The 16178-nt window shown below is 42.2% G+C and overlaps 1 protein-coding gene across 1 annotated transcript in view; it reads left to right on the forward strand.

The window, feature by feature from the left end:
- Positions 1 to 10090, forward strand: part of LOC131937524 (inositol 1,4,5-trisphosphate receptor type 3) — a 69123-nt gene extending 59033 nt beyond the window's left edge. Inside the window, exons 15-24 of the mRNA XM_059295018.1 lie at positions 91 to 185; positions 3626 to 3751; positions 5089 to 5169; positions 5813 to 5998; positions 7534 to 7656; positions 7784 to 7888; positions 8268 to 8378; positions 8597 to 8674; positions 9278 to 9410; positions 9882 to 10090. Of these exons, the coding sequence (XP_059151001.1) occupies positions 91 to 185; positions 3626 to 3751; positions 5089 to 5169; positions 5813 to 5998; positions 7534 to 7656; positions 7784 to 7888; positions 8268 to 8378; positions 8597 to 8674; positions 9278 to 9410; positions 9882 to 10090 (1247 nt within the window). The remainder of the gene's footprint in view (positions 1 to 90; positions 186 to 3625; positions 3752 to 5088; positions 5170 to 5812; positions 5999 to 7533; positions 7657 to 7783; positions 7889 to 8267; positions 8379 to 8596; positions 8675 to 9277; positions 9411 to 9881) is intronic.
- The last annotated feature ends 6088 nt before the right edge of the window (positions 10091 to 16178 follow it).

Below are 16178 nucleotides of genomic sequence, written 5' to 3' on the forward strand. Positions count from 1 at the left end.
TTTTCGCGAAAGACTATGTATGAGAGTAGAGTGTTTAATGTACTCATATATATGTCATTGTTCTGTTGATATCAAGTCTGTTGGTTCCAGATGAGGATTACATCAGGAAACAGTTCAGGGGCGTGGAAGATAATCAGGAGCATAGCATGAAGGGACTCAGGTGGGACACAGCTAATGTTAGACAGGTAAGCCTAGAAATATTTGCAACATTTGGCGGCCATTTTGTTATTTTTCCCCGTCTTCTTTATTAATTGATAATTATTTAAAACAACTTCCAATTCAGTTTCAATGTCTCAATTTTCTGTCTTCTGTTGCGCGTTTAGCAGCTATGTCCACTGGAAAATTAAACTACTTTTTAGTTAAAAGCAGTGTTTCTTCCAGACTTTTTTCTCCGGGGGGGCACTTGAAATCTTCGGGGGGGGCGGTAAACTTTCTTCGGGGGGGCGGACACTGTTAAAAGTATATATTTTCTATATAAATTATATAAATTTCATTTCGTTCGGGGGGGGGCGGTAAAAATTTTTCGGGGGGGCTTCGCCCCCCCGAAGAGATGCCTGGAAGAAACTCTGGTTAAAAGTTGTTTAGGTTTTCATATTAAATGTTGTTGGTTTTTTTTTAATAATTGTTTTTTAAAAATAAATACCATATTGAAGAAGATTGTTCCTTAACAACTACCAATTTCTCAAAAGCAATAAAAAAATTTACTTTTTTTAACAACTAGTGTATGTCCTTAGACGCGTAATTTGTAAAATAAAGAGAAAAATATCAATAAATCTCAAAATATCAAAATATCTCAAAAGTATGAACTGTATTTCGATTTTTTTTTTAAAAACCTGGCTTATCTACATTGATACATTTTACTCTGACAAATCGACTTTTATGTTTACTTTTTACTTTCACCCAATAAGGACGTGTTGTGTTCTTGAAATAACTTGACCCACAAGCCAAACTTCTATTTACACATAACCCTATCAGTGGATGTGACCCCCCCCTTCACCCACCACCACTCCCCCCCCCCCTCCTGGGGCGGTCGTGTCTAAGTCATCACCGCTTTACAGCCCAACATCAAATTAGGGAAACATTCCGGTGCTCCAAACGTCATCCATAAACACAACTCATCACCATGGTGACCACACCGGAAGTCATTTTTTGACACGGAAATCAATTTCTCTGTTCTGCGCCAACAGCCGCGAGCAAGTGCGGCCTCAGACGAGACGTCAGCTCGGTCGTCTGGTGAATGGACGCAGAGAGCCAGGTCATACTTTTGGCGCCAAACGTTTTAACTTATTTCTGAATGAGAAACACGTGCCTTTATACTTGACCAATCGGATTCTCAAAACCAAAAATTGTTTTGTTTAATAACAAATATAATCAGATTATGAATTGAGTGAGGTGATCACAGTATGTATTCCACTCCGCAAGAGACCCTGGCTATGTGTAACGTCTTGACTACTGGTTAACAGGGGTTACACCTAGACCCCTGGCTAACAGTTGTTACACATAGACCCCTGGCTAACAGTTGTTACACATAGACCCCTGGCTAACAGTTGTTACACCTAGACCCCTGGCTAACAGTTGTTACACATAGACCCCTGGCTAACATGTGTTACACAGACCCCAGGCTAACAGTGGTTACACCTAGACCCCTGGCTAACAATGGTTACACCTAGACCAGGGGTCGGCAACCTTTTGAAGCGGAAGAGCCAAAAGTTACAATTTTCACAATTTCCCTGTATTTAAAGAGCCACTAACATTTTTTTTTTATTTCAAATATTTTATTTTTGTATTAAGATTATTAGTATTTGTTCAAGGAGCTGGAGAGCCGCATCTTCATATCAAAAGAGCCGCATGCGGCTCGCGAGCCGCAGGTTGCCGACCCCTGACCTAGACCCCTGGCTAACAGGGGTTACACCTAGACCCCTGGCTAACATGTGTTACACACAGACCCCAGGTTAACAGTGGTTACACCTAGACCCCAGGCTAACAGTGGTTACACCTAGACCCCTGGCTAACAATGGTTACACCTAGACCACTGGCTAACAGTGGTTACACCTAGGTCCCTGGCTAATAGACCCCCCAGCATATAACGGTGACGATTACGTAAACCAGTGTCTCTGTCATCAACTAGTTGACCTATTGACCTCTACTCTGGACGGACACTGGTACCTCAGTCCACAGTGTTGAAGAACTACCGTATATTTGAGCTGTGTAGCCTCGCTTCTTTTCCTCAAACACAAGGGAAACAACTATCTAAGAATTGCTGCCCCTGACTTGAAGCAACCGATCTGCACTCAGAACCACAGTGCTCATTCTTAGCTTAGTATAAGAACCGTTATAGCTTTAGAGTTCAGAAGATAATAAACTATGTCATCTATTTATAGAATAATTTGACCTCGTAAGCAAATTTCCTCTCGACCCCATTCGAGTTTCTTGTGAGTGGGGTTAACACAAGAAAACTATCATCGTTTTGTTTTGTATCAATTCCCTGTCGACCCCCCCCCCCCACCCATTTATGATGGTCATCCTATCCCCTCCCTCCTCCCATGGTTACATAATGTCACTGAACTCCGCAGCCCACGACCCACCGTCAACAAACAATTTCCCCATTACGAATACTTACGAACTGTATGCAAACATCAAATAACGGTAACTCTCACAGGAGCGGCTAGAGTAATCGGACCTGTTTCCAAGGGAGACTACAGTGAGCGCGTCACGATCGTTCCCCACACTGGTCGCACTAATAAGGAGATATACTTTCCTGACTGGTTAATCTAAATTATTGCTTTGGGGACGCGGTTGGTAATTAGTGAGGTGTCGGGTGAAAGGTCAGCATCTACATGAAGGTGGTATTGTTGTGCAATGCGCGTGAGTGACGTACCAGCGGCTGCGTGCTTTGGCCCGACTCCAAATTAAATTATTACAGTGCTCCAGTCGGTTATCCCGTTAAAAAAAAAATTACGAGTGGTGTAGAAAAAAATGGGTGGTGTGTCTATGAATAAATATCTATTCTTATTCGAATTAGTATGTAATAAATCGATAGTAGTGTTGCATTCTGGGGTGAAGTGAATCTTTTTTTAGCCCATTTATTTTACGGCTAGATCAACCTTCTTTTGCCAGTTTTTAAAAGCTAGACCTGTTAGCTAAAAGCTAAAATCTAACACGCGTTACAAGCACCTGCATACACCCCCCCCCCCCCTAATAACCACCATCTAGAAAAATGTAATTATATCTTTTAATGGCGTAGCGTTTGCAACATAATTATTTTCATGATAAAATGGACAGACCATTCCTAAAACACACACACACGCGCGCGCGAAACCTATTTTTCTCTCCCCCCCCCCCCCCCCCAACCCAATAGCTCATGTGTTATCTGAAAGTATTAAAAGAATTTCTTAAAATGATAATATACATAAGATTTTCTCGCAACTACCCTGTTGTTGTTTTTTTAAATAAAAGTCACTATGTGATAAAACATGTAAATTAAATACATAATTTTTTTTTCTTTCATATAAGCCTGCTTAGCTTGTATATGATTTAGTAGAACATGCTGCATTAGGGTTTACATCAAACATAACCTGACTCTGTTCGTCGATGCCCTTCTGACTTGTATTCGAACCTTCATCAGGTGGCGGCCAGCGGTGAGAGTATGTATGACGACGCCTTCACCATACAGTACGTTGAAAAAGCCTATGTGGACGATTTCAACTACGTGGCTGGGATGGTTCCGTTCCTGCTAAACCTCATCAAAGATGTAAGCGGAATATATTACACAGATATGTCAACTATTTAAAAATAAATTGATCAAAATATACATATTCATAAACTTATTACTAATGTTTACTAATCATATATAGGCCCTATGTATATTTAGATAACACATAAGATACACTCATATATATATATATATATATATATATATATATATATATATATATATATATATATATATATATATATATATATATATATATATATATAGTTGTGTATCTTATGTGTTTGACAGAAACATGGCTAAGTAAAGACCGCTGTAAATGTCGCTATAACCCCTTGCAGCATTAGCACGTCACAATGACATATGTTAATTTGCATGAACTTTTGTTCTCCCCCCCCCCCCCCCACACACCCTTAACTATAGCATTCACAGACAAAACCACCCAATCACGCTGCCTCTGTTAGATTATTTATAACCCAAGAACAAATAATCGCGATTATTTTTCCGGGTATGATTATCCCCCTTTTGTTTTCAGAGAAACGACTCGGCCACGCTGAATGCCAAGAAAACACACCTCACCCTCACGGTAAAACACACACTGTCAAGTTGCGTCTGTATATGACAAGTTTTGTCTGTGCATAACAAGTTTTCAATGTAAATTAAGCTTTAGACAGCTGATGTTTTAGTTCGCTCTCCACACAGAAGTCTGTCACACTCTGGTGTCTATTTCAGATTAAACAGAATTCGAGAAATTCAATTTAGATAAATATTTTAAAACTGATGTTAAGCCAAATGACAGAATGTTTTGATTTTTTTTTAATTCGTGTGAGAGTTAGTAGCTCTAAGATAAAGAAAATTGCTAATTTACTTCCTAGTATTATCATAAACTTATTTCTGAACTTCTCTATCATAAACCTGATACTCAACCTATTATAAACCTGTTACTGAACCTGTTATAGACATGTGACTAAACCAATCACAAACCTGTTACTGTATGAACCTGTTACTAAACCTATTACAAAACCTGTTAATCAGTGTTTCTTCCAGACTTTTTTCTCGGGGGGGGGGGGAGACTTGAAATTTTTTTTGGGGGGGGGGGGGGGGGGGGGAGGGGGGGGGGGAAGCCGGACTAAAAATTTCGGGGAAGGTGGGGGGGGGGACGGACACTGTTAAAAGGATATATATTTTCTATATAAATCCCATTTCATTCGGGGGGGGTGGTAGTTTTTCTTCGAGGGGGGTGGAGGGGTTTGCTGTTAATGATCCTATCATAAACCTGTTAATGAATCTATGATAAACCTGTCACTGAACCTATCATAAGCCTTTCACTGAACCTGTGATAAACCTACCATTTAACAACTCTACTGTACCACCAGGCTATGGAAGAACTCAGGAGGTTTATGTACGTGAATGGAGTCACCAACAAGAACAGACAGAAGCTCATGAGAAACCTCAGGGTATAGTACTCCGTTCTGTCATATTTTATGTTTGTTTCATGAGAAACCTCAGGGTATGGTAGTCCGTTCTGTCATATTTTTTGTTTGTTTCATGAGAAACCTCAGGGTATGGTAGTCCGTTCTGTCATATTTTTTGTTTGTTTCACGAGAAACCTCAGGGTATGGTAGTCCGTTCTGTCATATTTTTTGTTTGTTTCATGAGAAACCTCAGGGTATGGTAGTCCGTTCTGTCATATTTTTTGTTTGTTTCATGAGAAACCTCAGGGTATGGTAGTCCGTTCTGTCATATTTTTTGTTTGTTTCATGAGAAACCTCAGGGTATGGTAGTGCGTTCTGTCATATTTTTTGTTTGTTTCATGAGAAACCTCAGGGTATGGTACTCCGTTCTGTCATATTTTTTTTTGTTTCATGAGAAACCTCGGTGTATGATACTCCATTGTGTCATATTTTTTGTTTATGGTTTCAAATCTCGCCCTTTTGACCTTATGTTGCATTTTTATATGATATGCCGTTATCTCAACTTCTGTATTTCTAGTTCCTTTTTTTCTCACATTCTGTATCTTAGCTTAGTGAAGTCGTAGTTATTTTTTACCAATACGAACAGTGTTTTGTATAAGATAATGACCTTGACCTGATTCCCCAGGTGATTGACCTGCTGGTCAAGATCCTCCAGTGCCCCCTGGACGCCCAACCAGATGAGATCAACCTGACCTCGGTGTTCAAGGAAGCCTACGACACCCTGTACACCTACATGATTGGAAGGTCCAGGAAAAACGCCCTCTACTTCGCCAAGTACATCGACTTCTTCCAGACCCAGTTTACTCAGAAGGTGGGCTACATCTCTACCTGGGTGGGCTACATCTCTACCTGGGCGGGCTACATCTCTACCTGGGTGGCGTAGACTACATCTCTACCTGTGTGGGCTACATCTCTAACTGGGTGGGCTACATCTCTACCTGGGTGGGCTACATCTCTACTTCGGTGGGCTACATCTCTACCTGGGTGGGCTACATCTCTACCTGGGTGGGCTACATCTCTACCTGGGTGGGCTACATCTCTACCTGGGCGGGCTACATCTCTACCTGGGCGGGCTACATCTCTACCTGGGTGGGCTACATCTCTACCTGGGTGGGCTACATCTCTACCTGGGTGGGCTACATCTCTACCTGTGTGGGCTACATCTCTACCTGTGTGGGCTACATCTCTACCTGGGTGGGCTACATCTCTACCTGGGTGGGGCAAGCTACATCTCTATCTGGGTGGGCTACATCTATACCTGGGTGGGCTACATCTCTACCTGGGTGGGCTACATCTCTACCTGGGTGGGCTACATCTACCTGGGTGGGCTACATCTTTACCTGGGTGGGCTACATCTCTACCTGGGTGGGCTACATCTCTACCTGGGTGGGCTACATCTCTACTTCGGTGGGCTACATCTCTACCTGGGTGGGCTACATCTCTACCTGGGTGGGGCAAGCTACATCTCTATCTGGGTGGGCTACATCTATACCTGGGTGGGCTACATCTATACATGGGTGGGCTACATCTCTACCTGTGTGGGCTACATCTCTACCTGGGTGGGCTACATCTCTACCTGGGTGGGGCAAGCTACATCTCTATCTGGGTGGGCTACATCTATACCTGGGTGGGCTACATCTATACATGGGTGGGCTACATCTCTACCTGTGTGGGCTACATCTCTACCTGGGTGGGCTACATCTCTACCTGGGTGGGCTACATCTCTACCTGGGTGGGCTACATCTCTATCTGGGTGGGCTACATCTCTACCTGGGTGGGCTACATCTCTACCTGGGTGGGGCAAGCTACATCTCTATCTGGGTGGGCTACATCTATACCTGGGTGGGCTACATCTATACATGGGTGGGCTACATCTCTACCTGGGTGGGCTACATCTCTACCTGGGTGGGCTACATCTCTACCTGGGTGGGCTACATCTCTACTGGGTGGGCTACATCTCTACCTGGGTGGGGCAAGCTACATCTCTATCTGGGTGGGCTACATCTCTACATGGGTGGGCTACATCTATACCTGGGTGGGCTACATCTCTACCTGGGTGGGCTACATCTCTACCTGGGTGGACTACATCTCTACCTGGGTGGGCTACATCTCTACCTGGGTGGGGCAAGCTACATCTCTATCTGGGTGGGCTACATCTCTACCTGGGTGGGCTACATCTCTTCCTATGTGGGCTGCATCTCTACCTGGGTGGACTACATCTTTACCTGGGTGGGCTACATCTCTACTTCGGTGGGCTACATCTCTACCTGGGTGGGCTACATCTCTACCTGTACTCTTTACTTTAGGGAGGTTTAGGACTCAATGTCTTGTTTAACTCTACATTAGGGAGGTATAGGACTCAATGTCGCTCAGATGATTGTGGAACTCATTCGAGACAAGAGGAAAATTGTTGATCGAATCACGCATGCGCAGATTGACCAGTTCGTGACTCTACTAGAAAAATCACAGGTGATGTTTGTGTTCTAAAGGTCTCAATGTGTAATATCTTGTTAAAGAAATATCTCGCGACACAGATTCAGATATTTTGCGTGTCCTAAGGATCTTTGAATGATCTTTCTGGATCTTTTGCCAACAGAACTACAGATTTCTAGATCTGCTTCACGTACTCTGTGTGTGTGATGACGTGGCCATTCCCAACAACCAATCGTACATTGTGGAGAGGTGGCTGTCAACAGAACAGGTCGGTACCAAGTTTTAACATATCCCGGTCATTTGTGTCCGGTTTATCACACTCGGTCGGTGAAATACGATTTAGTTACTTGTCATTTTAGTCTAACACAAAGAAAACCATTGCGTGATATAAAGAATATTTTTTTAATGTCAAAATACTTTTGAAGATTGTTTACAAACTTGACCACTGCGTCAAGCTTAATCTATTTTTACTATCACTCAACAAAACTAACGGTTTCCAACTAAACACCTTTCTTAAATATCTGACATTCATGGTTTTTGTTTATTTCATGTTTCCTCTCAAACACAAATAACCCAGCTGTTGTTTACAGAAAGTGTACAATGACCCAGCTGTTGTCTTACACAAAGTGTACTCTTGTTGCTTCCAGAAAGGTGTGTACCTGACAGCCCGGGGTCAGGACATCAACAGACAACCAAACATCCTCTACATCTCCACCACAAGCGGCAAAACATGGCTGGCCCTACACGAGTTTGTTGATGTATGCACGAGCTCATTAGTTTTAATTATGATGATTTTTTTTCTTAAAAGATGATTATTTTAATTTTCCAAATGGAATATTATACTTTATCTTATGTTACACCTTGATATTTACACGTTTACAATAGCATCCATTTGAACGCTATAAGTTTTGATCTTATTATAAATGATCGGCTAGCCAGTCCAAGAAATCTAATGTATGTGTTTATCTTATGCCAGGAAAACAGCCCCTGTTACGACCAAAACAAACACGACTTTCTTCTCCATCAGCTGGACCTGTACAAAGCTTTGTGCCACGTAAGCGTTTACTTTCATTTCACTGGAACTGGGGGTGGAGTAGGTTACAGTAGCAGCAATACATACACACATCGAGCCAAGCTAATGACATTCTTGTGGAAATATTTAAAGATTTTATGGTTTGAAGATGTATATTTATTGCGTTGGTAAATAAATTGTGAGTTTTTTCTCGAAGGATAACACTATTGGATTTAGCGATGTATATTTATTGCGTTGGTACAAAACTAATTGTGAGTTTGTCACTAAACTCTGCTAGGAGATACCTAGAAGGATAACTCTATTGGATTTAGCGAATTCGATTAATTTTAAGTGATGAATAACTAATTTTTTTTTTACAAAATATATCAATGAGAATCAAAACCAAACTCTATACTAAAACCCTAAAAAGTCTGACATAATTTCATTTACTCAAAGACTCCATAACATATATATATATATATATATATATATATATATATATATATATATATATATATATATCAAAGGGAATGAGAAACCATAGCTGTATACTAAAGTCATGACATGACGTCTCTAACTCTATAACTTCGCTGTTTGTTTAACATGAAGTCTCTAACTTTATAACTTGGTTGATTGTGTCCCCAGGGCAGGAACGACTACGCCATCAACATCATCACTAAAGAGTTGCGGTACCTGACGTGGGAGGAGACCTTCCTGTCCCTGAGGTCGGACATTCTACCCGACGCCATCAGGGCCAAGTACTGTGACCTCACCACAAGTAGGTTGTCACGTGATACCCCACTACTGTACCCTCCCCCCCCCCTCCTTCACACACGTACGAACTCACACATATACCACTCACAACTTATTTTGACCACGAGTAGGCAGATGTGTGTACGTGAAAACCCTCGCTTCCCATCCATCCACCCACCTCACTGTCGCTTCAACAGAACCACACTGTTTTAACTCCACTTTTGTAAAAATGTTTACATCAAGGTTTTAAACTTATAACAGTCTGGTTCTGGGTAAGCGATAATACCACTCACAATTTATTCCACGGGAAACCACTCTCCTCCACCCCAACCTACCCACACACACACATATGCCACTCAATAAGTACTGTGACCTCACCACAAGTAAGTAGCTGGTTCAACGCTGCCCCTCTACTACCCATCCCTCACCCACAACATATACCACTTATAAAGTATTGTGACCTCACCACATACCACATTATATTGTCTTGTAACAGAATCCTTAAAATTTTATAACAACTACTCACAAGAGTGGAATGTGTTTGTGTTTGAATATTCCTCGATAACTCTGCTTATACAGCAGTCCCCTATTATCGATCTAGCACTGGATCGTGATTCTGGAAATAGACACATACGACAAAACCTACGAGCCTGCTCTATTCAGTGGTTTTATCTACAACCTACCACATCCACTCCTTTGATGTAGTCTTTTGAAAAAGTTGTCACACCCCTACCCTTCCCCCCACCTCTTCATCCCCCCCCCCCACTTTCTGCAGCACCCATTCATCAAACCATCCAATAACTGACTCCATGTTATCAGATTATAACACCACCTCTGAGATCATAGCAAGTTACCCCACTCCTCCCCCCCCCCCCTTCATCTCTCAACCTATTGCCGCATCCCCTCACTTAAACATCTACCAGATCCTCTTTACTCACATATATTGGCACCCACCCCCGCTCCACAGCTGGCCTTACATTATTAAGCACGTTACAATAAATATTAAGTTTAGAGGCGTGACTAGTGGGGTAGGGGGAGGGGGTAGAAGAAAGGAAGGTCACCATGAGTATATCCCGTGACCGAAACTCATTTTCAGGAAAATAATGATACAACAAAAACAGTATAAAAACCGGACTGAATGTGTAGGCATATACGTAATGTATTTTGATACACTCCTGATACACCAACCCCAAAACAAAACTGGATCCGCCCCTGGCGAGGTGTTACATTACTGTAATAACCTTGACCGTGGCACCCAGACAATCATAGATATCAGCCATCTTGTATCAATATCCTTATTTTCTAATTTGCTAATCGAAGCGTCCGTTCAGAGAAACAACACCAGGCTGTTTAGGAAACAATTAGTCCATCCCGTGGCATTTGGTGTGTCTGATGAGTTCCCTGATGAGAATGGCAATACCTCCAGGCTTGGGTGTCGTCTGCTGAATGGCCCGACGTGAAAATGGCTTCCAATAGATGCCCATTACGATATAGGGAGAGCACGTGTCTCACTTCCGGCAAGATGCGCAGTCGCATTGTTGCGCAATGCAGACCGGAAACGGTCCTTTTCCTGTCAGAGGGTGATGGAATGTGAATTTGATTACAACCCAGACCTCAATTAAACCTGGAGTCTATCGGATCCTTGATTGACCTTTCACCCCCCCCCCTCTTCCTTCCTGACCCACTCATTCATTCATTATAGGCTCGAGTTTCTCGATATACAAGGTGTCTTTTGGTGTTTTTATCTGTCAGTGGATAGCAAAAAATACTTGTGTCTATGGCTAGGATATGCATGTTTGTTGGTCTGTTGTCGTTTGTGCATGCATTTTTATCTTTAGCTATGATATACCCCGCTGTTTGTCCTCCGGTGGGGATGGGGGGTGGAGTGGGGACGTCGATTAAGTCGTAACACGAGGAACAAACCCTGGTTAGGACCTGGTTAGGACCTGGTTAGGACCTGGTTAGGGCCTGGATTTACTTCGATCCCAGGTGAGATCAATGGGATCACAACAGGTGTTTTGATCAAAGGCTAATGAGACATTTGATGTTTAGTACAGTGAGTTCTTTTCTTTTCATCAACAAGTTATATGGGTCAATTATGAGAGGTCAGTTATGAGAGGTCAGTTATGAGAGGTCAATTATGAGAGGTCAGTTATGAGAGGTCAGTTATGAGAGGTCAGTTATGAGAGGTCAGTTATGAGAGGTCAGTTATGAGAGGTCAGTTATGAGAGGTCAGTTATGAGAGGTCAGTTATGAGAGGTCAATTATGAGAGGTCAGTTACCTCAAGTTGTGTGTGGGATGTTAGGTCAGTTAACCCAAATTGTGGATGAGAGGTTAAACAAATCTATCTAACCTCCCTCGACACTGACAAGATTACTATTGGGTGTCTTTTAATCATTTCTTGACAATGTTCCTTTCTGGAAGGCAAAAGGTCATCTTCACTCAATCTCTCGCTCATTTAAAATCACAGAAAGTTCTAGTCTGGCCTGTGTAGGTAAAACTACGAAAGTCCTATAGAAGTGAGATGACGTGTATCTCTAATGTTGTTAGCAGGGCAAGTAGAGGAATAAAAGTTGATTTGATTCTACAAGGATAAGCTTTCCTTAAACTGGTGTCAGTCACCACACTGCCAAGTGTGATGTGCCAGCTATCTTGTGCAGTCTCGTCTGCTTGTGCTGTCGAGCGTTGAACGTACCTGCTGCTGGGCATGACGGGTCATTCAACTGTCCTAAATGACGGGTCATTCAACTGTCCGTCATGAAGGGTCATTCAGCTGTCCTAAATGACGGGTCATTCAACTGTCCATCACGACTTGACGGATGACGATGTCTCAATGGGATACAATGTCTGGCCTGGTAGAAATTGGGGGAGAAACTGGGATGGGATATGGGGTAGATATTGCACTGGGGTGGAATATGAGGGGGGGGGGGGAGATTTTTGCACTGGGATGAGAAATAAGGGTATCGCACTAGTGTGGGCTGGGAAAGGGGGGGGGGGAGCTTACACTGCGATAGGAGAGGTTTAAATCCAATAATTAACGGTAATGTCAAAAACAATAGGTGGGGGTGGGGATTGTAAGAAACCGCGTTAATTATTATGACGTTACACTTCACTATTAATGACGTCACATTTTTGACTGCAAATGACGCTACATCTCCCTAGCACTACCCGACCATTTTACTTCTATTAACGCTACATTTTACTACCACACCATTTTACTTCTATTAACGCTACATTTCACGACCACACCATTTTACTTCTATTAACGCTACATTTTACTACCACACCATTTTACTTCTATTAACGCTACATTTCACGACCACACCATTTTACTTCAACTAACGCTACATTTCACGACCACACATCACCACAGACGACCACACAAAAGGACGTGTCGGTTAAGACATAAAACGAAGCAGCACTCCCTAACGGGCTGACAACATTTGGCAGCCCTACAATAAACGGCTATGGTTTTTTCGTGTCTGTCTATTTTGTCCGCACCATCGGAAATACCCGCCGGGCCGTAGAAATAACCACCTTCACACCGAGGGCGATGGTGCGTTACATCGTGGGGTTTGCTGGGGGTTGATTTATAACAGCGTGGACGATTACAATCGAAGCAAGTCGGATTAAATGACTAAATTTAGAAAAGTGCAGGCCATGTTAGGGTTGTGTTGACAAGTCCGCACGTCACTGGTCTATCTCATCACTAGGTCGGTGTCCCGAGTTGTGGTAACTAAACACCCCCCCCCCACCCCGGTTTAAAATGATGCTCCCTCCCTTTCACGTAAATCTGAGCCAAACTTTGTCACCTTCTAAATAATGTCATCCATTGCATCCGCCCCCTCCCCCTCTCCGCCTAGAGACGCCATTGATGTACGGTCATGTATATGCTAAAAGAACAAGCGAGAAACATTAGAGTAGCTCTATCAAGAGGATATGTGAGTAAAACGCTCTATCAAGACAAGGGGTGTACCGAAAATAGTTCCAGTTACTCATTTTTTAAATAAGTACTAGAATACCCGTCATCCGTTGGATAACTGTGGGTTTCGGGGGGTCATCCATCAAAAAAACATCACGTCTGTCACTCAGAGGCATAGCGACCCTTCCCGGCGCCCGGGGACAAACTTTTTCGATTTGAACCCCCCCCCCCCCCCAAGATTTCGATTTTCAACCCCCCCCCCTCAAACTTTTGATGTGCACCCCCCCCCCCCCCCCCCCCACTCAAACTTTCTATTTGAACCCCCCTCAACCTTTCAATTTATTTTTCCAAACCATTTTGGCGCCCCCCAACATATGTCCCCCCCCCCCCCCCCCCGCCACCTCCCCCCTCCCCCCGCCTCCCCTTCCCCCCCCCCCCCCCGCCTCCCCTTCACCCCCCGCCTCCCCCCCCCCTCCTCGCTTCGCTAATGCAGTGTCACTTATCGTCACAAAAAACAGACCCCACATTCAAAAATATGTTTTTTATCTTTTAAAAACACCGAAAACACCGATTTCGGACTATCCCTTCATATACTGACGTCACAGGTGACCTACTCAACTCTACTTCACCTGCCCAGTGTCCCGCCAAGTCTCAGACAACAAAAACGATTCCAGCCGAGCATGTCTCTGACCACACTATCCCTTCATTTGCTTAGGACAAAGAAACAGATGAACCCTACTTCACCTGCCCTGTGCCCCGCGAGGTCCTGATAGTCAACCTTATCATTCACATATAGGGCTTAAGAAAAAATAATTGAAAACGTAAAAAAAAAAAAAAAAGTTCTATTAATGTTTATGACACTGACTTTAAAATTTAGCCTTCATTCTCCAAAGCAAATTTTAAAATGCTTTTCTGGCATATCTAGCCCTGGCCACCTATACCATGTTTAAATAATGTAAACACCCGCCATCTTGCTCGTGGTAAACATGGCCTAAAAATTGTCGGAAGACATGCGTCCGGTCCCGTACGCCATATTGTTGTTAGCAGCCGACCACGCCTCCAAGTTAGTGAGTAATCCTACTATATCTAGATATAAAACCTAGATAACAAAAAAATCCCATGTATTCTCGAATTAGATGATCATTGAAGCTAAACAAAGATTTATATAAAATAATTAAGGCCCGAAATAGATTCTAGATGTAGAATTTACATTAAGTCTAGATCTAGAATTTACATTGAGTCTAGTGACCTAGATCTAGATCTAGATTCTAGATCCAGATCTAGAATCTAGGCCCTAGGCTAGATTCTCGACAGCTGATCTTTAGATCTAGAGAAATTTATCGTAAAACTAAATGAAAAAAGACAGTTGAAAATTGATATAAGTGTTGGAACGTAATAAATACAGCAAACGGACGTATTGTTAAAGTTATGACCGACAGAAAAATTAGATTTAGAACGCGTTAAACTTTTGAATGGGAACACAATTTTCTTCAATAGACGCCGCCATTTTATTGTACTAAAGAGTAAACAAAAACCTGTGACGTCACTATTCCCACAAAGTTTAGTCAAGGTTTTAACATTTTAAAAAAAAATGGGTTATTCTGCGTAGGAATAAATCAATAAATTAATTAACGTCTTTAAATAAATGTGTGATCAACAGTCTGTCTGCATTAAAAAATTATTCTCTACCTGCATACCATTTTACAGCTTTCCAGATAGAGTCGAACATATCACAATTTTCGATCAGGCAAACAAATAAATATTCAAACATGTAAACAAACTTGACTTTTAGTAGTATATAGATTGTATGATGATAATTATTATAATTAAAATCTAGAAACGAAAACTAATGCTAAAGGATAATGCAGATGATTACAAGGACAGTTGGAATCGATACCTCTGTTTTATGAGTGTGTGTACCGGAAGTGAGAATTGATTACGTAAACCTCGTTCTGGGTATAATTAATTAAATTAATTGTGTGCCCTCTTCGAAACTCTTTTCACAGCGCAGAATATGTCGTCAAAAAAAGGAAAAAACTGAAATAAAAAATAGTAATTTTTCTTTTTTTTTGCCAGTGTTTGGGAGTTGTTTGGCTGTAGAGTACAAGATACACAAAAGACTCGTAAAATGATACGGTCTAGTAGAAATGTGTATGGGGGGGGGGGGGGGAGAGATCATAGAACGGCTAGTAGTCTAGTACTACAGTGCTCTTGTAGCGTGTTCAGAATGATGAGGAAATAATTGGACTTTATGTCTCAAGTATCAAACGTGCGTGTCTTAAGTGCCGTGCTTTATTTTAGAGGTCTGGGACCTCACCAGTACAAAATAACAAACAGTTCATCGCACAAACACCAGGTTGGAGTTAGTTAATATCAAGTTTTTACTTATACCGATAAGCTGATATCGAAGGTTTTTGTTTTTAAACTGGTCTAGAAATGGTATCAAAAGTTTTAGTTAAACTGGTTTTAGTTTTTAAACTAGTCTAGACGCCACTGCAATTGTAAAGAAGGACGTTTTTATGTCCTCTTTGAATAAACTATAGCTTGAATAGACCTATATGTCGAGTTTTTCCTGCTGATTTTTGCCAGTGCCCATGTGGTTACATGTCTGTTATTGACCTAATTAGTTTGTTTTTTTATTGACGGGTTTTACCTGTATTAACTCCCAACAAAAACTAATTAAATGGTACGTGACGGTATATCACACAAAAAACTGCTCAAATCCCAGTTGTCTGTTGCGCATCGGCTACACGCACACGTGATGCGGTGACCTGCGCACTTCTGAGATAAGGGTCGCGCTGGTGGGGGTCGCCGTGGTAGGGGTCGCCGTGATAGGGATCACGCCAACAGCGACGTGGCTTTGATGCTAT

This window comes from Physella acuta, unplaced genomic scaffold, assembly GCF_028476545.2.
Source record: "Physella acuta isolate Inbredline_101_S28 unplaced genomic scaffold, ASM2847654v3 ptg000212l, whole genome shotgun sequence".
In the NCBI taxonomy this organism is placed as follows: Eukaryota; Metazoa; Mollusca; class Gastropoda; family Physidae; genus Physella; species Physella acuta.